The sequence below is a fragment of the Ahaetulla prasina genome, chromosome 1 (genome assembly GCF_028640845.1).
Source record: "Ahaetulla prasina isolate Xishuangbanna chromosome 1, ASM2864084v1, whole genome shotgun sequence".
Lineage (NCBI taxonomy): Eukaryota > Metazoa > Chordata > Lepidosauria > Squamata > Colubridae > Ahaetulla > Ahaetulla prasina.
This window is the reverse complement of record NC_080539.1, coordinates 236,691,208-236,717,805: the sequence shown is the minus strand read 5'-3', so window position 1 is coordinate 236,717,805 and position 26,598 is coordinate 236,691,208. Positions and strand designations below refer to the sequence as shown.

The window sequence follows — 26,598 nt, the reverse complement described above, 5'->3', positions numbered from 1 at the left end:
AAACAAATAACACACATACTCAAAATTATGGCTTATTGATATGAGCATGAAAAGGCAATGGATTTCTATTGATCCATATAGCAATTGCACTTAGATTTATATACTGCTTCATAGTGCTTTACAGCACTCTCTAATCAGTTTACAGGACCAGCCTATTGCTCCCAACAATCTGGGTCCCCATTTTACCTACTTTGGAAGGACAGAAGATGTGTCAACTTTGAGCCAGTGAGAATCGAACTACTCCCAGTTGGCATCATTAGCCTGCAAGCACTGGGCCACCACAGCTCTTATAATATAAGTCTATCCCCCCCCCTAAATAGGGAAAAAATTAAAAGACTTGGGGAACATCTTCCTAGAATACAGATTGTCATCATTTGCTAAATGTAACTGGGACCAGTAACTCCATCACTACATGACAAAAGTAGTAAAATGAACATTCGTGTGACTACACCTGACTTATAACAGCAATTTTCCAGTTCAATTTATGATTGGTAGATGAATCACCATAGGTCATGAAGCAAGATGCCACAGAACTCTGACTTGTGACTTTCTGCTGGCTTCCTTATTGACTTTGCTTGTTGGAAGCTGGTTGCGAAGGTCATAAAAAGGTGAGCGTGTGACTATGAGGTCTTGTGACCAGCGTACCAGTCGCCAAGCTCTTGAATTGCTATCAGTGACTATGGGATGCTGTAATGGCTGCAATTCTGAGGACTGGTTGCAAATCTCTTTATTCAGTGTGCTCCTAACTTTGAACAGTCATTGAACAAAGTTGGTAAGTGACAACTATCTGTACCAGGGGTCTCCAACCTTGGTTCCTTTAAGACTTGTGGACTTCAACTCCCAGAGTTCCTCAGCCAGCTTTGCAGTTGAAGTCCACAAGTCTTAAAGGGACCAAGATTGGAGACCCCTGATCTGTACTACACTTCTCAATAGTTAAACAAAACAAAGCAAACTTGCCAGATGTAGAACTGGTATTAGATATTACCTATATCACAACTATAGCAAACCAAAGTTACTTCTCATTCAAATTGCTACATTGTATCAGTGTAACTGATGATTACCATCAGTTGTAATCGCCTGTGACTATGACATGTCACTTCAATTACCAGGATGTACCTTTAAGTTATAGATTTTTCATGATTTGGGTACTATATGAGTCAGAAACATCTTAATTGGTAGGCCTACTTGAAGAGGTGCTAAGCCTTCTGGAAAATCATACTTTTAAACACCTTATATATAATTGATGTGTAATCTTCCTTCAAATTTTCAATCTACAAATGGGCCATAGTTTGATTTAGTTATGTTCACCATTTGTTCACAGCTATTGCTATGGAAATACCAGGGGTGAAATGCTCCCGGTTCGGACCTGCTCGTGCGATCTGGTAGCAATGGTGGCTGCTGATTCGGAGGACCGGTAGCAAAAATCCCTGGCCCCGCCCCCTGCCTCTGCTGAGCTACACCATCAACAGAGGGTTTTGGTTTTTTTTTTAATTTTTAAAAGCAGGTGTTTCTTCAGCCGAAACATGCCTTTAAAAGTAAAAAAAAGCCTTTGAGGATCCCACCCCTCAACTGAGATCGGCAGAGCCTTTAAACTTAAAAAAAAAATAAGGCTCCTCTGGCCATCTCACCTGAGTTCCTCATCAGCAGAACCTTAAAAAACATGTTTTCTGTAGAAAACATGTAGAAAACCTCCTTTTAAGAGATTCTAAGACACTTAGCTGATTACTGAAAAAAGCATGGCTTTTTTCCCAGCCCGAAAGCCCCAGTTTCACTTTTAGCACCAGACAGAACTAATCTAAACTTAGCTAATCTATTTCATCACTGAGCAACTAATGCTGGCTGGCTTTGCTGGCTGAGGAACTCTGGGAATTGAAGTCCACAAACCTTAATAATAAAATAAAATATTTGTGCAGCTTTCTGAGATTTGGTGTGTTTCTGTAGTGCTTCACTCTAACTACACAAACACACAAAATCTCAGAAATCTGTATGTGATATTTTGTGTATGTGTGTGTGTTTGTGTGTGTGAGTTGTGTTGTGTTATGTGTGTGTAAATTGTGAAAGTTGGTTTTTGAGCTTTTTGTGGCTGTGTGAAGTGTGAAGTGCAGCTGCTTTTACATTGTGTGTGAGTCAGTTGTGTTGTGTGTGTGTAAAGTGTAAAAGTTGGTTTTTGGTACCTCTTATTGTTTTTTATACTTTGTTTATTATTATTTATTGTTATTGGCCATGCCCACCCAGTCATCCGACCACTAAGCCACGCCCACCAATTAAGCCATGCCCACACAACCGGTAGGGAAAAATTTTAGATTTCACCCCCGGGAAATACGCTGATATCAGTTTATATATTTTATTGCCATATCCTTTCAAGGAACTCTTATTGAATAATCAAATATGCTTCCAAGTAAATATCCTAGATGGCAGGTTTAAATCATTGCAACAATCTGGTCCAATACCACATTATACAATGTATAACTAATATTGTTAGCCAATAGGATATGCTATTAAGATGAGATAATTCATTTGCTGGTGACTGGATACAGCATATGTGGAGTGGTGAAGTAATTAAGAAGCAGAAAACTTTTCCTAGCATGTTCAGTCTAATCTAGCTGCCTGACATATGTGGCAAATCTATTTGACCCTCGTACACAACTGGCGTAACAGGGAAGGCAAGTGGATTAAGATGATCAAAGAAAATTATAGGGGCAAGCAGCAAAGCCTATTAGGTAGAGACAGAGGTCATATGAATACTGAAGAGAAATTACATACTCTACATTGGCAAAAAAAAATTGACTATGTAGTGGCTTGAACTCAATGATTGATATTTTTCTTCATCAATTTAAATAACTTAGTACACATTATTAGTACCTCTAGTAGCATATTTGTATAACTCCCTGGGAATTTCTTGAAAACCTGACATATAAAAATGTATTTTGTGTCATTTTGGTTGGCCCGAGAGAGATTTTAGAAGATTTGCAGGTTTACTAGCAAGTGACTCCTATGATGGTCAATGGATATTCTCTAAGTATGCAAGAGCTGCAGCAACTATGAAGACTTATAACAGGTACTCAAAAGTAAATCCAGTGAGCTTATTATTAAATAAATGGATATTCTTGTATATGCAATCTGACTTTCTGACTGTTTTGTGCTATTGTAATATTCAACTGTCACGGCAAATCAGTCTTGAGCATTCTGTGTGCCTGCCTTTTAAAAATCTACTGGACACTTGTTGATAGAGATAAAATGTTCTAAATTACTCTTAGTATTAGGGAACACATTTATTGCTGTTAATATGCAGAAGGTTCTACCGGTTATGATGTTCTTAGTAGGTTTGCCTGTGCATGCAGAACATAGTTTACATTTTTAGTGAAATACTAAAACAAAACTGATGGAAGTGGTCCAATTATGTAGGAATAGATAACATTGTGACTAATAACGAGAAAAGAGGCCACCAAAACACATAAACACAACTCATTAACTAACTGTATTAATTAGGGTAGAAGAATTGTAAGCAGTGACATTTTAAATTGTCCCAGTCAATGCCTGTGGATTGGGCTTTAACAACTTTCCTGACTAACTTTAATTCATCTAATTATCTTATCTCTCATACATATTTTCTCTCTCAAACTGGAATGAATTTAAATGTATACGTAGACAGGATCAGATCCAAAATGCCTTAAACCCTTTCTTGTCTTTGATGTAATGTTAGTGCCATTAATGTACTGGGATATAGTATAAGAAGGAAAGCTCCAGTAAATGGAAATAATGCCTTTTGCGGTAAAGTTACTGATATACGTGCCATGATGTAAAAATGAAAGATTAGAAGATTAATCCAAGCAAAGGGTTCTGTTTAATATGCTTGCAATAATAACCCTCCCTAGGTGATGAAGTATTTCTAAGGCAAGAGATATTTGGAAAGTTAAAGCAAAGTGGAAAAACTTACTTTTCTGACATCTTCTTCCAACATAACCTTCCATACAGGAGCAGAGGTTGTTTCTCATACATAGCCCTTGGTTCTTACAAGGAGGATTGCAGAATGCTAATTACAATGCAAACAAATAAACCAAGGTTATTGGTAATAGGACAGAACTTGGAAAATAGACCTCAGCAGCCTAATGCTACAGCACAGGTCCTTGGTAACACCCTGCCCAGGATGACATTTAGGATTAGGATATATATATTATAAGGGGAGTTAGGGGAAAATGTAAATATTAGAAGACTGCAGTTACGAAACAATTGTAAAAAGGGAATATATGTTATGTGTTTTGTGTTTGTTATACTGTGTTGTTCTATAAATAAAAAATTAATTAATTAATTAATTAATTAATTAAATAAATAAATAAAGGATTACAGATTACTGATAGAATCTGATTTCTCAAGGAAGCCCTCCAATCAAAGGATTTTCCTTATTCTAGCATAGCTTTATATAAGAAGAAAAGCCAGAATGTGGTTTGTTTTCTTTCAGTTCAGTTCACTATATGACCTCAGCCATCATACTTTATGAGGTATTGTGCCAATTATGCAATTAGTATTATTTATTATGATTTGGCGCACAGTGAGCTAGCTTCTTTTTTCATCAAGCAGTGCTGGCCTGATACAACTTTAAATTGAATGTTTTAATGGGATTTTAAGGGGATTAATTTTATTTATAACTTTTATTTAAAATTTTTAAACTTTCAGCACATTGAATTAGATTTTTAATGGTTATTGTATTTTAAACTGTTTCGATATTTATGTTTTATTTTTGCTGTACACCGCCCTGAGTCTTCAGAGAAGGGCGGTATAAAAATAAAAATAATAAATAAATAAATAAATAAATAAATAAATAAATAAATAAATAAATAAATAAATAAATATTCAGACTAGATTTGGCATTTTTGTCTGCTTATCGAGTCCTTGCAAAGGACCTGGGATAGGCAGATTCTATGTTTGATGGGGTTACAGATATTATTGCAGGATGTAAGCTGTTCGGAGTAAAGCTGCTTTTAGCAATTAACTAATGGTGATTTTGTCAATGCTGGTGGCACTCCAATTGTTTTGGGATTATGCCCAGGACACCTAGGACTATTGGTACTACTGGTACCTTTGCTTTCTTTTGCCACAGTCATTCTATTTCTATTTGCAGGTCTTTGTATTTAGTAATATTTTCTTCTTCTTCCTTCTCCTCCACTACTACTACTACTACTACTACTAATACTATAATTATTACCATGATTGCACAAATCATAGCTTAGCACAATGTGTGGCTCAGACCAATATTTGGTTGCTTAAAGCTTTTATTAAATTTACAATAACAAGATAGTCTGTGGTGAGCTACAATATTTTGCATGGTCTGGAAGAATGTTTTAAGTGACATAGTGGGCTAGCTGTTTATCATGATTAACACAGCCCTATGTAAGTTTATGGGGGTGTGATGGCTCAGCAGTTAAAGATGCTGAGTTTGTCCCAAGCTCCGCACAATAGGATGAGCTCTCATTACTTGCCCCAGCTCCTGCCCACCTAGCAGCTTGAAAGCATGCAAGTGCAAGTAGATTAATAGATACCACTTCAGTGGGAAGGTAGCAGCATTCTGTGCATCTATGCTGGCCACATGACCATGGAAATTGTCTTCAGGCAACACTGGCTCCCTTGGCCAAGAAACAGAAATGAGCACCGTACCCTAGAGTCAGACATGACTGACAGGAAAAGCTTCATTTTTTATTTAAGTCTACTAAGAAAAAAGTCCCACTACATGTTTACCCCACTTTCAGGTAAGGAAAGTGCACTATATAGCCTTTTATCAAAGATGATATTACTGGAGTTTGAGGGAATACTGGAATTAATAAATGTATTTAGGTGTTAGCTTTACAGTGCAATGTTACATATGTGGTACTTAGAAGGGATCTCAATCAGACTTACTTTGAGGTTTTTCATTTAAGATTTCTATTTTAGGCGTTCAATGAAAATCGTCATCATTACTATTACTGTAATAATTATATTGCATTGTATTACTACTGTTACAATTATTTTTTTACTCATCTCCTCCCACCTGCATAGACAGCTAAGAAACAATACCATTAAAAAAAAACCCAGACAATTTAAAACAAAATAAAACAATTACAAACAGAAAATTGCAATAAGATAATTCAAACCACTATTAATGAGTATTAAATGAGGCATTAATTTGTTTATGTGTAGATCATAGACACAATTAGATGTAATAAGGTTATGTGGACTTCAATAATTGGAATATCTTAATCAGTAAAAATATAATGATAAAACACTGTTTTCCAAAAGTTGATGGTAAGAAAAAAAATAATTTAAATGAGAAACTGAAAGGCAGTTGAAGCTAAGTGCAAAATTTCCGATAGATGCTTAGCGAAATTGGTGACAAATGACAGTTGCCTGTTACTATCAGGGATGGGTCTGTTTTCACTCTTTCAGGATATGAAATGACAAAAGTTTGGTTATCAAAAGTTTCCTTCTTAACAGAACAGAATAACAGAGTTGGAAAGAACCTTAGAGCTCTTCTAGTCCAATTCCCCGTTCAATCAGGAAACCCTACACCATTTCAGACAAATGGCTATCCAGTCTCTTCCTAAAAGCTTCCAGTGTTGGAGCACCCACAACCTCTGAAGGCAAATCATTCCAGTGCTTAATTGTTCTTACTGTCAGGAAATTTCTTAAGAAATTTCATTAGAATAGAGCTGTGATGGTGAATCTATGGCATGCATGCCGGAAGTGGCATGCAGAGCCATCTCTCTGGGCACATCAGCTGTTACTTGTTGCTCTTCTGGGTTCCGGCGAAGACATGCACGCCAGCAAGCTGGTCTTTGTACATACAGGAGTGCCGGAAACCGGAAATGTAGCTCCATGGTGCACCTGCACACACACGGAAGCTGCGCTTCCGGTTTCCAGCATGCGCATGTGCGCTGGCCAGCTGGTCTTTGTGTGTACATGCACACCAGAAATCGGAAGACCAGGTGACTGGCATGCATATGCATACCAGAAATTGGAAGCTCAGTTTCCTGGCACGCGCATATGCCCCTGGGAACTGCTCTTCTAGTTTCTGGTACTCCTGCACGTGTGCGCCAGGGACCTGATCTTCTGATTTGCAGCATGCCTCCGCATATGTACGCTTGCTTCCGTTTTGGCACTCAGTGCTGAAAAGGTTCGCCAACACTGGAATAGAACAAACCAGAAGAAACCAAAGTATGAAGTGCAAAATTCTCTCATCCTTGACCATAATATAATTTAATACATCTCACATTAAAAAAAAAATCTATGTTGTATTGACCAGGAAGAAATTACTGTATGGATTGCTGCAATACAAACAAATTATAGTAAATGTATAACATATTTTGAACTGCTAACAGTCTTGTAATTATATTAGATTAGGAAAATTATATGTGTAGCAGCAATTTATATCAGATTATTAGAAAGAGTCTGTGTATGGGGAGAAACAGTACATGAAAACCAGTTAAGGAGAATTTACCTTCTGGCTGATAGAACAAAAAGGAAACTTACCATCTATCCATCCGTTTTACTCTCATTTAAAGTAATATAGTGCCTATCAAGCTCTCTCGCTTACAATATTGAGTGTACTGACATAGTAAGGCACTGTGTATTGTGATATTTTGCCAACATATATTTCAAAGTTGAGTTCATTATGAATAACAGATTTGTTTTCTGTGATACGCTCAATATATTATTTACATATATGCCTTCCTGTCTTTAAAAATAATACAGGGCAACTTGATATACAGCACTATTTCAATTAACATCTTACTATGCATGTCATAAGGGATGCGATGGCACTATGACATTATTGTCTGAAGTTGTCTTCGGACGACGCTAGCTCTTTGGCTTTGAAATGGCAATGAGCACCACTCCCTAGAGTCGAGAATGACTAGCACATATGCGCGAGGGGAACCTTTACCTTTAACTTTATGCATGTCATATAAGCAAGATCACCGCAGATGGGGACTGCAACCAAGAAATTAAAAGATGCTTGCTGCTGGGGAGGAAAGCTATGGCAAATCTAGACAGCATACTAAAAAGCAGAGACATCACCCTGCCAATAAAAATGTGTATAGTCAAGGCCATGGTTTTCCCAGTTGCAATGTATGGCTGTGAAAGTTGGATCATAAGAAAGGCTGGACCATAAGAAAGGCTGGACCATAAGAAAGAATTGAGGCCTTTGAACTATGGTGCTGGAGAAGACTCTTGTGTGTCCCTTGGACTGCAAGTCGATCAAACCCATCAGTCCTAGAGAAGATCAACCCTGACTGCTCTTTAGAAGGCCAGATCCTGAAGATGAAACTCAAATACTTTGGCCACCTAATGAGAAGGAAGGACTCACTGGAGAAGAGCCTAATGCTGGGAAAGATTGAGGGCAAAAGAAGAATGGGATGGCAGAGAATGAGGTGGCTGGATGGATTCACTGAAGCAGTAGATATGAGCTTAAATGGACTCCAGAGGATGGTAGAGGACAGGAAGGCCCGGAGGAGTGTTCTCCATGGGGTTGCGATGGGTAGGACATGACTTTGCAACTAACAACAACAATAAACAATATGCCAGCATAGTGAAGATGCAACAAATAATGGGAAAGAATATATATTATTCTTTTAGGGAAGGGAAACAATATTTAATCATTAGAATTTAATTTATTTATCTTACCTGATTGACACTGAAGCCCGAAGAAACCAAATGGACAAGCACATATATTTGAGCGAATACAGGTCCCACCATTTAGGCAAATAGGTTTGCAAATGGCTGTACCAAAAGAAAACAAAATAAAAATTTATTTCAGATAAGGAGGAAAATATTAAATTCTTCCTTGCTCTCTCAATATATTTTTTTTATTAAGAACACAGAATAATTCTGTTTTAAACAATGGCTCAGTGAGCCATGAGACATTTTGTTCCCTAGAATCACAGTAATATTTTATTTAATATTTGTTTTGCAATCTTTTTCTCCAGGTGCATCTCTATTTCTGAGGCACTTTGAGACAAATTTCTTCTCTGCCTTCTCTGTCACCTTTTTTGTCCATTGTAGAAGCAGTAACACCTTTTCAATTTGTTGTAAATGTGGTGACACTGAAGTCCGTGATATATTGACCACCATTTACTGGTTTATAGCATGAAGTATATTCCTTGTATTTTACCAATGCTGTAAAAATCTATAAATAATATAAGCTGGTTTACAAAAAATCATCCACGTTGCCTTTTCTTGAATAAGACAAAACAGCTTAAGAGGAATGGGAGTTGTTAGTTTGAGGGTAAAATTAATTGGATTATAAATATATATCTCAATGTTTATTCAATATTTATTTAGGGATCTGAGCAAATCTATAAAGTATATTAATTTGTAGGAATTGTACAATTAGACATTAGTACTTTTATGATACCTGTATGCATATTTCTATGTTTGTATGTTAGTCAATGTGGAATACTTTCAGTAAAAACTAACTGAAGCAAAATGCCATGAGCACTATTAGTATTTAACTACATTAATGCAAATCGGTCCTTATTTGACCTGGATATACAAGCTGCTACACATGTCAATATAATTCTTAAGGGTTATTCATATAAACTGACAAAAACAACCTAAAATGTGTATACAATAAATTCAATAAACCTTTTACTCCACTCAGCATTCAGCTTTTATTACATTTTTGTTCCATATTGTAGCCAATTAGAAAAGCAACTTGCATGATTCTGTTTCCTTTGAATCTAGTCATTAAGAAAGCTGCTTCCCCCCCACCCCCAGTAGACATATGGCCAAAAAAAGAGGACAGAAATAATATTAATACTAATAATCACTATAGGGGTACACTGATCATATTGACATCTTCTTTCCTCTTTTTATATTAATCAGAAAGTGAAACATTGAATATAGCTGTTGCTATGATGCCAACCTGAGATTTATGAAGGCAGGACACTAGTGTTATTTTAGCCAGTTAGATTGTTAATAATTCAAAAAAGCAGTCCCAGCAGGAAGCAGGAGGTTTATTGAATCACTGCTTGGGTGTTGTTTATGGGTTTTGAGCCTCAGTGACACAGTGGTTAGAGTGCAGTAATGCAGGTCACTTCTGCTGACTATCAGCTGCCTGCAATCTGGCAGTTCAAATCCCCCAGGCTCAAGGTTGACTCAGCCTTCCAAGGTCGGTAAAATGAGATTGTTGGGGGCAATATGCTGACTCTGTAAAACCATTTAGAAAGGGCTGTAAAAGCACTATAAAGCGGTATATAAGTCTAGGTGCTATTGCTATTATGTTTTGCATGCTTGGCTTCCTTGGTGCACTTCAACTTGTGAAAACTTGTCATCTAGGACTTGCTCTGCACCAGTTTTTACCAGATCCTAACCCTGATTCCATTTATTTCACCCCTGACTTTGGTAAAAATGCAGAACCTGGAACTCTTTAACATCATAAAGTCCTCCCCCCCGGGCAAATGAATTTATGTCAATTCATAAATGGTATTAACAAAAGTGAAATGGAATGAAATCAGATTTAGCATTGAAGTGTCACTTCCACTGAGGCCAAGTGCACTTTGCAGGTTAAAAGGACCCACACTTCTTCATTTATAGTGATTTGCAGATACTTGGGGGAAAAAATGTCCCCATATTTGCTAGCATTATCTAGGAGTGCTAATTATAGTTTACAATAATCTTCAAAGCATGTGCTTTTCCACTTATGGTCTTTCCTTAAGAGTCTGGGATACATAACAATACTCTGGGGCCAGTGGTGGGATTCAAAAATTTTTACTACCAGTTCTGTGGGCATGGCTTGGTGGGCGTGCTATGGTTGGTGGGCTTGGCTTGGTGGGCTTGGCAGGGGGAGGATACTATAACATCTCCATTTTCACCCAACTTCAGGGGAAGGATACTGTAAAATCTTCATTCCCTCCCCAGTCCAGGGGCAGGTTACTGCAAAATCCCCATTTCCTCCTGATCAGCTGGGACTCAAGAGGCAGAGAACAGATGGGGGAGGGCCAGTCAGGGGTGGTATTTACCGGTTCTACAAACTATTCAAAATTTCCGCTACTGGTTCTCCAGAACTGATCGGAACCTGTTGAATATCACCTCTGTTTGGGGTCAAGTGTTGTATTTTTCTTAGAATAATTTGCCAAATTCTATATTCCAGGAAGTATAGATCCAATAAGTCATAGGTTTTCAGACAACATAAAATTACATGCTTAATTTCATTTGTTTCTACTCCATTAAAACTAATACTGTTAAAATTATTACTCTTCAATCGTATTATAAAACATTTTCCCTTCTGTCATATTATAACTTAGTAAGAATGTTTGAAGGTCCCCAAAAGAAGCTTCAGAGGCCGCATGCAGCCTTAAGATTGAATCTCCACTTTGGCTTCACATTTGGCTGTTGATGAAAACAAGGAAACTAGATTACAAAATGTGTACTGCATCAGAAATGTCTGTTGCACCATTTTTTTCGTAATCAAAAGATAATGCATTTAGCTCAATGCTTTCAAAATGGTCTAACAGACCACTGCACTGAATGTATGGAAATCACAAGTAGAACCAAACATGTGGGCAAAGAGTGCAGATAATAGATGTTAGAATGCTGTATCCTGTGGCAATTGCCTGTACCATAATTAATATACATAAATGTCAAATGTAGGAGTGCAGTGGCTCATGTGGCTAGGCTGAGTTGACAATTTGCAAGCCTGCATTCAAAGCCCGAGTGCTGCTGTGTGACAGGCTGAGGTCACGTCATTCGCTTCAGCTCCTGCTGACTTAGCAGTTCTAAAGCATGTAAAGGTAAGTAGATAAGTAGGTACCACTTTGGGGGGGGACTCAGTAATGGGGCATGAAAGGATCCTCTCACTGGGCATCCTCCAGGCAATGATGATGTCACGGGTTAATCCTTTCATCACAGAAGTGCTTTGGTGCTTCTGACAAGGAAGTTTAGTGGTGTAATATAATGCCAAATATTATCTTGTTTAATCTTAAAAACAAATTAGGCACCTTCAAACGGGACAATATTCAGTCCTCTACAAAAGATAAGTTGTATGTGGGATGATGGCTATGGATGGAGCTATCTATCTATCTATCTATCTATCTATCTATCTATCTATCTATCTATCTTCTAATCTATCTATATCTATCTATCTGTCTGTCTGTCTGTCTGTCTGTCTTCTAATCTATCTATCTATCTATCTATCTATCTTCTATCTATCTATCTATCTATCTATCTATCTATCTATCTATCTATCTATCTATCTATCTATCTATCTATCTATCTATCAAACATAGGCACCATCTACCTTCCTCACTGAGGACACTCTGAGCGGTGTACAAATAAAGTATTAAAAATATAAAAATTAAATTCAGAAATTTTCAATAGAGGCAAGGATGGTTAAATTCAACATAAAAGGTAATTAAAAGGCGGGGAGGAGGGCCTTCAGGGCACTAACCCATCCCCGTGGCTGTGTGCTTCTCTGTGAGCTCCAAGAGAGACAGCCAAGTCTTCAGACATTTCCAAAAGACAGAGGAGACTGAAGTCTTGCCTCGCTTCTCGGGGGAGAATTTAATATCAGCCCCAGATAAATGTGTTACATATACCTTTAAGAGAATTATTACATACTTTATTTTTGTGGAATTTTTTTAGTAATATGTGGTTACCTGTTTCACATAAAGGACCATTCCATCCAGCCTTGCATTGGCATTCATCCGGTGCCACACATTTCCCACCATTGTGACAATGCTTATTACAAACCACTGAAAAACAAATTAGAGCAAAGTCAATTGATTATTAGCACCTGATATTTTGCTCTAAATTATGCTGACAGAAATCCAGGGCAGCCACTGAGAGCATATCAGGGACTATGCTATTAAAACCAAAATTTAAATGTCATGTAAACCCTTCCTTTCTTAATGAACAGAGAAACATCTTTTAAACCTATTGTAGATATCTTTGCAGAGAAATATTTTAATGATCAAGGATTACAGGATAGTCAGTCACTGACCAGGGTTTTTAGTTAAAATAGTGTAAAATATGTGTACTATTAAGTTGTGACTAGTTTTAAAGGCAGATTATCTTAAACTTATTAACATATTAGTATACATTTTCAACAATAACTTAAATCTTAATGGCAATCCCCCCCCCCCAAGTCCTTTATATTCTCAGTATTTTAATGTATTTTTCAATGCTTTGAAATTCGCAAACATTACCATAAAGAATGTTTCTCTGCAACAGAGCTACAGTTACAAAGTAAGTATTGAAAAAGATTGAATACATTTTATGGTGTTAATGTGCTTTTAGAAAGCACAGCATCAGATATGATGTTATTGAGCATTAAATATATTTATTAATATTGAAATACTGAGTTACATGTTGCATACTAGATTCGATTCGATTTAAAATAATGGCAGAATTATGATCTGTCACACAGTCAGCCAGTTGCTTAGATTGAATTTAGCATTTTTATCGACCTATTGAGTCCTCCCCAATTATTATTATTGCTGTTGTTGTGTAAAGTTTGCATTCTTCTTTCTCGTATTATTTATTAACTATCAATATGTGGGAAGATTGATAAAGTTACATACGCATAATAGTATACTTACGTGTTTCACATCTTGAACCAACAAATCCATATGCACAGGAACAGATATTGTGACTGATACAGGTCCCTCCGTTTTCACACAATGGATCGCAAAGTGCTATATAAAAGAACAGAAAAATGATAACTGAATTTAGAACAGATTGGCTGTAATGTAATGAGGATCCTGTTGATCTATGGTCTACCACTGACATATCTCTGCTTTATCTATATAATACTAAAATTCCGACATCCGTTTGTAACCTTACAATTGACCAAAATAATACCTCAGAGGGCAATATTGATTGAACCAAGATACCTCAAATGGGCTAACTTGCAGAATGCTGGGACTCATTCCCATGTGACTTATTTTATTTATTTATTTATTTATTTATTTATTTATTTATTTATTTATTTATTTATTTATTTATTTATTTATTTTACCGCCCTTCTCCCGAAGGACTCAGGGCGGTTTACAGCCAGATAAAACAGAACAACAAAATAAATACAAGATAAAATAATATTTAAAAAACTTATTCAATTTGGCCCAGATTAAAATATATTTAAAACAATAAAACCCACTAAAAATTAAAACCATATAAAATCTAAAATTCTATGCCAAAAAAGTTGCGGAAGTTGTGGTTGCTTCAAACACCACCGCCACTTACCTAGCTGCTTCTCTAGGACTTGCAATTCTGCTAATTTCCCCACTGATGTTGTGCCTACAAGCTTCCCACAAGCAAAGTAAATGGGAAAGCCAGCAGGAATTCTAGGGAGGGGGGAAAAGGGGATTTCCAAAGCTCACTGCCAGCTTCCCACAAGGAAACTCAATGGGGAATCCAGCAGGAAATTGGAAATCACTATTCCACCCACTGCTTTCTTGCCCACCTTTGGTCATTCTATTTCTCTGTTTAGAGAAGGAAATATCTCTTAAATGATGTCCCAGTAGGTCATAGTTTATCAAGTTGCCTGCAAAATCAAAGTGATGTTTCAGTCCCAAGTATTGCAGTTGAATTATGATTAGATGGGTAGAGATCAAGGCAGAAATTGATAATGCTGTGCCATATAATGTTGTGTACTATGACTGAGCAGGAAAGCTGGAAAAAAACCCCACACCAAATAACCATGACTTCCATTTTTCCATTTGGATTTGTTTTGTCCCCTGAATAATCCACTTAATCATGTTTTCAGGAGAATGGGTGATTAGTAGAAGTCTTTGTAGCTTTATAAGAGCCGTGGTGGTTTGTATGCAGTAATGTGGGCTACTTCTGCTGACTGCCAGCTGACTGCAGTTTGACAGTTTGAATCTCACCAGGCTCAGCCTTCCATCCTTTCGAGGTGGGTAAAACGAGGACCCAGATTGTTGGGGGCAATAGGCTGACTCTGTAAACTACTTAGAGAGGGCTGTCAAAGCACTGTGAAGCGGTATATAAGCCTAAGTGCTATTGGTAGCTTAAGATGAACAATGAGGTTATTAGGGTCTTGTTTTTAATTCTCATTCTTATTTGATGATGAATTTGGGAAAGTTTTAAACTTTGTTCTAGTGGATCACAGTCTAGTGAAATATTTTTTGTTCTAATAAAGCTTAGCATACAATAAAATATGTTTATCTTATATACACATTATGCCTATACTAGTTTTCTCTGTTACCTCATTATATTTTGTGTTTTAAAGAATATTGCATTTTATTATTCAAAATAATTTGAGATATTATTTAATATACTTTCACATAGAGAAGCTAAGCATTTTTCTGTGATCTTTTCCTGCCTGCCTCTTCTTGCCTGCCTCCATACTATCCATGTGGCAATTGACAATAATGTAAGAAAGATATATGAAAAATATCTATAAGGTTTTTCAAAAATTATAATGTAATTGGATAAATAATTTTACAACTATAGGCATATTTTATTCCTTGGCCTTGACTTCCATGGTTGTTTTTTTTTAAAAAGCTATTCTTGTTCTCATGTTATAAGTAGAAAATGGTAAGCAAATAAATATTCTGCAAAAGCATGTTGTGATACTTTAGTTGTAATGCTGATTTATTTGGAAGTAAGTTAATTCAAAATAAATTATTTTAGAGTAAGGATTTAAAAAACCCTGTAGAATGCTTTGGATTCAAAGGCAAAACAGGTTTTAACTATAAGACGATGTGAGTATAGGATTTCTGAAATCAAATACATATTTTCCCTGAATCACACACAACTACTCAATCCCAGGAGAAAATTTATAGGTATTCCATCTTCCACATTCCTATTAGGCAGGTTAGTTATCATGTGAGTTCTATGCACTATGAAACTAAGAAACAAGACACAAATTAAATTACACAAATATTTCTTGCTTCTAAACAGAGAAGTCTTTTAAATTGGTTTTTCCTATGTATTTTTTTTAAATACCATGCCATATTTACAGCTCTCTCACTTACAACTCTGAAATTTCACAAAAGCCACTGCTGTGTATTTATGTTCTTTTTTTTTTTACATTTAAAAATATACATGCTGAAATAAGATCCATTTCAATATATGTGCATGACTGAACTTACAGTACCTGGAATGCAGCAACTCATAAAATAATTAAGCTTGTTACTTTGGATGTTCTCCAATGAAGGCAAACCAGGCTTCAGCTTCTGAATTTACTTGAATAAATAAGCTGTATTTACTTGAATAAATACATCTAATTAGAGAGTTTTATAAAATTACCAAACGCAGGCACTGCTGTTGTCACAATCTCACAATTTAAAATAGATTTATATTGTATGGGAATGGTACTTGGTAAATAATAACTGAAGTAAATTATTTATCAAGGTCTCGCATAAGTATTTATTTATTAGGTTTGTGTGCTATCCATCTCATCTTGAGGTGAGTAATTGCTAACTTTGTGCAAAGCTTTCATTCAGATATCTGATTTTAAGATGATTTGATGAAATTACCTCTTTGAACTGAATAATCAGATCAGTTCTATTCACTGTCTTTCAGTCACTCACTCAGAAGACCTGATGGACTTCTACACATGCACATATGCCCTTAAATTGAATCAACTCATCAGATTGCAAATTTGAATCAAATCTACTCTTTGCATCAAAGTACAAATTCAAACTGAATCTTAATCTATTAGCAGACATACAGTACCTGCATAATCAAGAATGTTTCATGTTTTGAGCCAGTGAAAAAGACTGTACACATTCACTGAATGGAACAATATAAGGAGTTACAATAGATTATATAGATGTTGGACAAATGGTGGCAAAATAAAATTTCCTAGTGGCTTCAACAATATAAGTATATTCCATTATATTCCATTACAGTATTTGAAAAGTCATATTAGGCATACAAATGAGGAGTGGCCATTCTATTTGCTGAAAACATTTCTAAGTTTGACTTAAAGTGTGGTTATTGTGTTCTGGTTAGCTACTAACAGCTCCCAGTAAGTGGGCACTAAAAATAAAACTGCCATTTGGGCCAGAGAGAGTGAAAATGAAACTGTGCTATCTCATCTAGCTGCTGCCTATCATTGCTTGCCTGAGTGTTACCAGTGGAAAACAGATTCCTCACAGGATCAGCTTTTGATTAACTGCATCAGATGCCTGGGGCTTGAAATTACCTCTTCCCAGGTGTTCCCTCTTTGCACCACAACATTTTATGTGGGTACTAGGAAAGTGTGGGAGAAATATTGTTGGCTATACGAAGAATACACTCTCTGGGGAAAGTGAAGAACAGAAAATATTCTGTGACTGAACAAAGCAAAGCTAAATATGGTAGGGGAGAACAAGTAGATTATTGCAAGAAAGAATAGGAGGTCGATGATTGACTGCCCTTTTGTTCCCATTGCAGCCTATACGAGGAAATCAAGATGGTGTAATGGTTAAGGTACTAAGCTGCAAAGCAGGAGACCATGAGTTCAAGTCCCACTTTAGCCATGGAAGCCAGCTGGGTGACTTTGGGCAGTCACTCTCTCTTAGCACAAGCCATCATACAGGGTTGTTTTTGTTATGTGGAATATAGGAGGAGGAGTGTATTGAATACGTTGGGTTATTTGTAAAATAATAAAATAAATGAATGAATGATGTCTAATATGTTCTTAGATTATCTGTGGTTTCTTGTCCAGTAGGATTATAATGTGCATGCTGAGATTGTCCAATCAAGAACAATCTGGGATTTAATGTCTTCTTTGACAGTTATGAATTTGTCTCCATTAGTAGTAGTTGGCCCAGCATATTCTGTTTGGATGGAATGGATGATCTGAAAGTGCAGAATAACTATGTGAAACCAATGTTATACATAGTTTTAGATGAGTTCAAATCATTCACAAATACCACATGAAGAGTAGTTTACTGTATATAGGGATGCACCTAAGTTACATGAGATCTTATTTATTTAATTCAATTAGCTAAGATAACTCGGGAAACATGGTTAATTGAAATGAGCAACGTTTGCTCAGATGAAATATGTTTCCCCCAGCCTGTAGGAGGCACTTCCAAGATTTCTAATGAAAAAGAAAAAGAACACTCTTGACCTGAATAATATATCTACCAACTATGGGCCTATTTCATAAATATAATTTCTGGGAAAGATGATCAAGAAGGTGATAGTCTCACCCTCCAGATGCTTATGAAGGATTCTAATTATTAGGGTCTAATTCAATCGCGAAGGTGCTTTGATTATTTTTGGCCTGGTCTTTGGGAACACAGATTTACAAGGGTTTCCTCTGATGCCAGGACTTTACATAATGGAATTATTGCTCGACACTAGGCTGTTGACCTGTGGTGTCCCACAGGGTTGCATCTTATCTTGCATTTTATTCATTAAACAGCTGGAGAAGGTCACAAAGAGATTTAGAGTGTGGTGTCATCAGTATTGCTCCTTATCAGTTAACTGAAAGAGCAATCAATATGTTAAGCATTGCCTAAATCTGATAATTGGGAGGATAAGGGAGAACCTACTCAATTAAAACCAGAGAAACCAAGGTACTCTTGGTAAATAGGAAAAGAAGTCTTGGAGATGGAGTAACTCTCCCTCTGAAAAAGCAAATTCACAGTATAAGACTGCTGGTAGGCTTCTGGGCTGAATAAATTTGATGTTGGTTCTCAAAACCTTGGTTACACTTCATTGGTATTATTACTACACATTTTATTTAAGCTGGTACTATCTTTGAAAAATGTGCAGAAATAACAGCTTGTACAAATTGTACCAGCTAAGCTGCCAACCTGTACAAGGTACAGGATCCTATACTCCTGGTACTGCAAAATCAACAACTGTTTACTGCTAGAGCCTATAATAGAGATTAACTTTCCCATGATGAAGCTGTTCAGCTATTGGGATTTGAACGCGAAACCCTTTTGTGTAACCCACCCACTCCCTCCCGGTTATTTCTAGTACTATACAAGGACCTTTTCTTGTATTGCTCTCAGATATGAAAAAATTCTTTTGGGTTTTATGTTTTTCCTCCAATTTCTCAGCATTTAGAACATCTGTAAAATATTTTGCTTTTGCTAAACCCATAATTGCTAATTGATTTTAGCATTAATTTTGGCATTAATTTTAATTTATACTATATTCTTATTATTTAGCCACCTTGAGTATTCAGTGGAATAGAAAGGCAAGGCACAAATCATAACAGCAGCAAATAAATAACCTTTACCCTAGCCATGAATATTTATCCTAGTTTAGTCTTGCTTTGCAGAAAGTGTTTATAATCCTTATCTTTGTATATTTAGATAGTTGATTATAAAAATCCACCATAGAGTACTTCTTTTCAGGAGGATGAAGAATTATGAATAAAATACAATTATTTCCTTTGTATTTATAATAAAAATTGGTTTTCTTGATTATCAGTGTTAGTTGTGGATTATAATTTAATTAGCCTATATTTCTTCCCATCTACTAGCCTGGCAAAGAATTCTCATTTATTTCTTGATGTATTAGGACTTTAAAGTCTTAGTTCTTTGAAGTCCTAATACATCAAGAATCAATTTATAAATTTATAGTATTGATTTTAAAATTTGATTCCATTTGTAGTTTGTTTTGTTTCACTATTTATATCTAGATAAATAGGATTAAGTCAAACTTCTGATCCTGATCTGATTTGCAATTTCTGGAACACAATGCTAAGAAGGAAGTTGTCACAGGTATAAAGCTGTGCAAGAGAAAACACTTAGTTAAAAATCTAAATTATAACTTGGAATTTGTTTACCTGGGGAAATAAATTCATTTTTATAAGTCTAGTATATTTCATATTTTAAAAAAATTAATTGCTGCTATGGCGAAGAATAGTAGGATATGTGCATATGAGAAATTATTGAAAATCTCAGATTGGAGTCTGATGGTTGTTTATTATTCTATATAGAATATATGGTAAATATTAAGGAGAAAATATATATGCATAAGTATTTACAAAATGTATTTGCTAGATTTCACACCAATGTGTATTATTTTTTTCCACAGATATGTGAATGCTGAGCACTCAGGAACTGAGCCATAATTTTCCTGTTATATGTTAACCAAATCTAAAATGCACAGCTGTTCATAGTGAAATGTACAAATAAAAAAGTCAATATACATTAAGGAAGGATAGAAATTTAGTGGCTATTAGCTTCAGTGGTGGAAAGACTGCAATTTTTAAAAAGCCTTATTGTACTTTATAATCTAAATTATCAACTGTCAATAAATGAGTATGCTATTAGCTTTTTTTTATTAACGATCAACATTTGAACAATGAAAACTGATGCTCGACTAGAGGAACTGATGGTTGAACTCAACAATATGCATTGGGATATCATTGGATTATGTGAAACACAACAAAAAGGCAAAAATTTAGATGAACTTTATAGGACGGGCCATTTATTATATACTAGATGTACCAAAGATGGACAATGTGGCAGAGTTGATTTTTTCATCAACCAAAAGCTGAAAGTCTCTGTAATAAAATTTGAAACTATATATGAGTAGCCCAATGCATCATTCCATTGAACAAACAATGCAAGCTTCAAATCATCCAAGCTTACAAGCCAAAAATAAACTACAGTGATGGTGAGATCAAAGAGTTTTACAATGATGTGGCCCACCTTGAAGACAAAGAAAAATGCTGATACAAAATACTAATGGGTGACTTTAATGGAAGAATAGGAGGAACAATGCCTGGAGAAAAAGCGGCTAGCCTATATGGAAGTGATGAATGAAATAACAGAGGTGAGAGACTAGTAGATTTTGCTGAAGGGCAGGAACTTTATGTCATGAACTCATTTTACAAGAAAAAAGCTAGCAGAAAATGGACATGGAAGAGTCTATCTGGGTAGACAAGAGAAATTGACTACAACATGTCAAGTGATAAAACCATATTCTGCAATTGTACTGTCATCAATTGGTTTTACATTGGAAGTCACCATAGCATACTACAAACTAAAGTGAAGATAGACTGTTGAAAAGTGTATATAAAAATGAAAAACATGTCACGAACAATAAAAATAAAGAGTGGAGTGATAAGCTGTTGAAAGAGAACCGTGATTTTTGAGATTAATCTATTAAATTGCTTTGCTCTATTGAAATATTTGGAAGAGATGAACATTATGGACCAAAATGAACAAATAGTCAAAAACATCCTTGAATCTGCTACATCTATTGCACTGTCGGAAAAACACTTTGTACAGTCAAAAAGGCTCTGATGAAATTATTGATTTAATGAAAAACAGTGAACAATGAAGACTACCAGAAATTTGACTAATAAACTGGAGTACGTTGAACTTTGCAAGACCATAAGAAAACTTATCCAGGAAGAAACATGTCAATTTAATGTGAAGTTTGTGAAAAAGGCAATTGAAGAAAACAAAGGGATTAATAGAGCAAAATGCAACCTTATAAATACAAGAAAGAAGAATTTTGCAGTGAAGATGGCATTGTGTGTAGAACAAGCCAGGAAATGTTAGAAATAATTGAAAAATTCTATTCAGAGCTATGCAAAGATCAAGATCACTCAAAAATAACATCCATAAAAAAGAAAATGCCAGATACTCTAGTGGAGGAAGTATTAAGTGCCATAAAATCAATGAAAACTGGCAAAGCTTCAGGAAATGACTGTGTTATAGTTGAAATGCTGAAAGCTGGTGGTCACAGTTTACACAAGATACTAGCAAAACTAAGCTCTAGATGCCTCAGAAGTGGAAAGAAATACCTGATGAATGGAAAAATGCTTTAGTGATTTGTATACACAAGAAAGGGATCCAAGATGATTTAAAGAACTATCACCTGATAACCCTTCTTTCAGTCATCTACAAGGTTTTCACCAAGATAATAGCAAAAAGAATATTGAGAACATTAAATGATGCACAGCCAAAGGACCAGGCAGGGTTTAGATGTGGTTACAGCATAATGGATCATTCATATCCAAGTTGTTCAGCAAGTAATTGAAAGGCACAATGAGTACACCATGCCTCCGTGCATGACTTTCATTGACTATGAGAAGGCATTTGACTCAGTATTCCAGCAAGCAATAATTAAGGCATTGCTCAAGCAAGGTGTAGACACTGCTTATGGAAACTTACTAAATCAATATATGAAAAAAAATGGCAACAATTTCCCTTAATGATATTACTGTAAAGTGGAAATCAACATAGAACGAGGTATACAACAAGGTGATACAATATTTATTTTTTATTTATTTATTTATTTTGTCACAACATCATACAAAAAGATTATATAGTATATACACATATAAACATATATAGGAAGAAGAAAAGAAAAACAATAGGACAGGAATGGTAGGCACGTTTGTGCGCTTATGCACGCCCCTTATGGTCCTCTTAGGAATGGGGTGAGGTCAATAGTAGAAAGTTTTTGGTTAAAGCTTTTAGGATTATGGGAAGAGACCACAGAGTCAGGTAAAGTATTCCAAGCACTGATGATTCTGTTGCAGAAGTCATATTTTCTGCAATCTAGATTAAAGCGGTTTACATTAAGTTTAAATCTATTGGTTGCCCTTGTATTATTGCAATTAAAGCTGAAGTAGTCTTTGACAGGAAGGACATTACAATAGATGATTCTGTGAGTTAAACTTAGGTCTTGTCGAAGGCGACGGAGTTCCAAGTTTTCTAAGCCTAGGATTTCAAGTCTGGTGGGATAAGGTATTTTGTTGTTTTCAGAGGAATGGAGAACTCTTCTTGTAAAATATTTCTGGACACGTTCAATTGTATTGATGTCAGAGATGTGGTGAGGGTTCCAAACAGGTGAGCTGTATTCTAGAATTGGTCTAGCAAATGTTTTATATGCTCTGGTTAGTAGTGTGGTGTTTTGGAAAAGAAGCTACATAAAATTAGGTTTACAACTCTTAGAGCTTTTTTGCTATGTAGTTGCAGTGGGCTTTGGCACTTAGATCATTTGACATGAAAACTCCAAGGTCTTTAACGGGATGGGGTCGTCTGTAAGGTAATGTCCATCTAGTATGTACTTAGTTTTAGGTTCTTTTTCCTATATGTAAGACTGAGCATTTGCTGGTTGAAATTTGGAGCTGCCAATTTTTAGACCAAGCGGTTAGATGGTCAAGGTCGTTTTGAATGATAGAAGTGTTGTCTGTGGTGTTAAATAGTTTGACATCGTCAGCAAAGAGAACACAATTACTTGAGATATGGTCACAAAGATCATTAATGTATAGAATAGAGTGTTGGTCCAAGGACGCTGCCTTGAGGAACGCCACTCTTGACAGGAACAGGATTTGATAAAGCATTGCCAATTTCGACCAATTGTTGTCTGTTTGACAGAAAAGCAGATATCCATTTGTGGAGGGGTCCTGAGATGCCATAGGATGTTAGTTTAAGGAGAAGTTTATTGTGTACTACTGAGTCAAAAGCTTTGCAGAAGTCTATGTAGATTGCATCTATTGATTTGCCTTGATCTAGATTTGAAGTCCATATGTTTTTGCAGTGGAGAAGTTGTAAGTTACATGATAACTTTTTCCTGAAACCAAATTGTTTGTTGGAGAGTAGGTTGTTAGTTTCTAAGTGTGAGGTAATGGATTGGTTGATGATAGATTCCATGACTTTTCAGGTGACGCAGCAAAGGGAGATCGGTCTGTAGTTTTCGACTAAGCTGGGGTCTCCTTTTTTGAAGATGGGGATGACTGTGGCTAGTGACCAAAGTTTGGGAAGAGAACTGGTAGTGAAAGCTTTATCAAAGATAATACTTAGGGGTTCAGCTATATTAATGGAAAGTTTTTTTAAGAAATATGCACATAGTCCATCGGGTCCAATAGAAAGCGATGGTTTTAAGTTGTGAAGAGCTTTACCAACGTTGTCTTCTGTGAAATCTATATGAGTTAAATCATCATAGTCATTGCTGGTTCGTTTGTGGAATGTTGGATATGTGTTATCGGAGTTAACAAAAACTGAGCCAAAGAAAATGTTGAAGAGGTTTGCTTTGACTGTTTCGTCATTGCATTCTTTGTTGTTAGAATCTTTTAGTGGTGGGATGGATCTTGAGTCTTTAAGTTTATTGTTGACAAAATTATAAAAGGCACGATTGGAATTTGTGCGTAGAAGGTTCTCTTCTTGCTTGGTGTGGTAATTTGATATCAACTATCCTTTTCTCAACTTGCCTTGAAGAAGTATTTCACTAGACTGGGCTAAAGATGGAATAAAAATCAATGGCGCCTAAATCACCCTAACCCTAAATCACACATTTAAAGTATGCTCAGAATTAGGCACAGAGAAACATTTAGGGACTGTTGAATTAATATAAGCCCATTTTAAGTGTGCATCTCTGTGAGGGTCAAATTCAGCAAATAAAGTTAACAACAACAAAAAAACCGTTTTCCAGTGCTCCTAGCATAACCATTTAAATGAGGTTTAAATTGAATCTTGAAGTTATGTTGGATGTTTCTATGAATAAATGCTTTCACTATGACTTTTGTCACATCTGAGTCAAGACTAAATGGCAACATTCTGCGTCCTTTAACAAGATTGATTTTTTCAACTCTACTTTTGCTTTGTCTTTTACCACATCCAACTTCTTCAAATCAATAAATGCAAGAAACACTTGCCATCTTCTAAGCTATGTTCTAAAATGTGTTTCCTATTCTATATGTGTGTTATTTTTAGAGAAAAATAAGGGCAAATCCCAGTGCATCAGAGATCTTATAAAATAAGCCACTTTAATGGATGTAAATGATTTGACTATTGCAACAAGTCTGCATTTTTCCAAATGGAAATTAAAATCAGCAGCTTGGAGTAGAATGATTTTCTTTAAAGAAGATTGGGTATTTAGTGAAACTTCCAGACAACTCTTAACAAGGGCATGAAGAAAATTGTGTTGAAACAATCACACAGTCACAATCAGGGGTTGTAATTGGCAATAAAGATTTTTTTAAAAAAAACCAAAGGTCTCATCATATATCACATCATTAGTGAAATAGTGATGAGGCCAAACCTATGGTCAATATTCTTTACTCTGAAGACCACTTAGGAGTCACATGTTCATATAACCATCATTCATAACTATATGCATAAATAAACATGGTTCACATATATCTCTGTCTTTGCATCTCACCCTTCTAATGATCCCAGGTAGTGATGAGAGTCATAGAACCAGCGGTGGTATTCAGCTGGTTCTATCGGGTTTGGGTGAACCCATAGCGGCGGCTGCAGGAGGCTCCGCCTACCCACCGGACGTCATCACGTCCCATTTTTTATGTTCTGCGCATGCATGGAAGCTCTGTGTGTAGTCACATTTGCGAACTGGTAGTGAAGGTAAGTGAATATCACCCCTGCGTAGAATCCATATTTTCTAAAACTTTTCCATGTTTTATAAGAAAAGATTTGTAAAATGATAAGAAGAGGAAATGTTATTGAGGTGTATTAATTTGTCACTTCAGCAATATGTCATATTGCTGCCAATTATTCCCATGGCAAGTGATGTGTGTGTGTGTGTGTGTGTGTGTGTGTGTGTGTGTGTGTTGATCAATATACTGTATAATCCTAATATATAGATTTAGATTTAGGCAAATTTGTTGGATGAGCAAATTGAAAATATCGAAGCACATGGAAAACATTTAAACTCTAACCTAACAACAGAAGAAAGACTCATTTTGCCAAATTATTAAACAGGTTTCAGCACTGTGGTCCTTTAAAACATTTAATTCATTTTTTAATTTAACCAGCCAATTTAATATTCTCCCTCAGAAAGATGCACTATGATTATGTGCCTTGAATTCATGCATAGCACTTTAAATGATAGAGTAATTCTCTCTTCTGAGTATTACTGATAGAATTCAAAAGCAAAGTTTTTTTTCTTTTAAGTGATACATATTACCTATACCTTTTGTATTAAGTCATTACGATGACTTAATACAAAAGTACGGTACATTGTACTATGTTCATTTATGCCATTTTTTAAAATTAACAATATATTCTATTTCTACCCAGTTTGTATAATTCTTTAGCTAAAATGTTGAAGAATTCAGCTTTTTCTCCCTCGTATTTAGAGTTTAGTATTTAGAATCCCTCGTATTTAGAATTTAGAACTCCGCCACCTTCGACATGACCTGAGTTTAACACATAGAATCATCTGTTACAAGGTCCTTCCTGTTGAAGACTACTTCAGCTTCAGTCACAGCAATACACGAGCACACAATAGATTTAAGCTAAATGTAAACCGCTCCAATCTTGACTGCAGAAAATATGACTTCAGTAACAGAGTTGTTAATGCCTGGAATGCACTACCAGACTCTGTGGTCTCTTCCCAAAATCCCCAAAGCTTTAACCAAAAACTATCTACTATTGACCTCACCCATTCCTAGGAGGTCTGTAAGGAGCGTGCATAAGAGCACCAATGTGCCTACCGTTCCTGTCCTATTGTTCCCTTTGATTGTATCCAATTTCATATAGTTATTACATATTTATTATTATATATAAGCTTATATATTGTATAGTTATTTCATTCTTATGCTTATATATACTGTTGTGACAAATAAATAAAAAAAATTTAAAAAAGTATAATGTATTTGTCCCAATTTGCTACTCTCAATGATGGTCTCATGTACCACCTTTCATATTGTAATACTATTATGTAATACTATTACAT

General features: G+C 35.8%; 1 protein-coding gene across 1 annotated transcript in view; it reads right to left on the bottom strand.

The window, feature by feature from the left end:
* LOC131203499 (delta-like protein 4) overlaps window positions 1-26,598 on the bottom strand; it is a 116,087-nt gene that overhangs the window by 45,300 nt on the left and 44,189 nt on the right. Inside the window, exons 3-6 of the mRNA XM_058193835.1 lie at window positions 13,566-13,661; window positions 12,624-12,719; window positions 8,653-8,748; window positions 3,938-4,033 (exon numbers count right to left, since the gene is read on the bottom strand). Of these exons, the coding sequence (XP_058049818.1) occupies window positions 3,938-4,033; window positions 8,653-8,748; window positions 12,624-12,719; window positions 13,566-13,661 (384 nt within the window). The remainder of the gene's footprint in view (window positions 1-3,937; window positions 4,034-8,652; window positions 8,749-12,623; window positions 12,720-13,565; window positions 13,662-26,598) is intronic.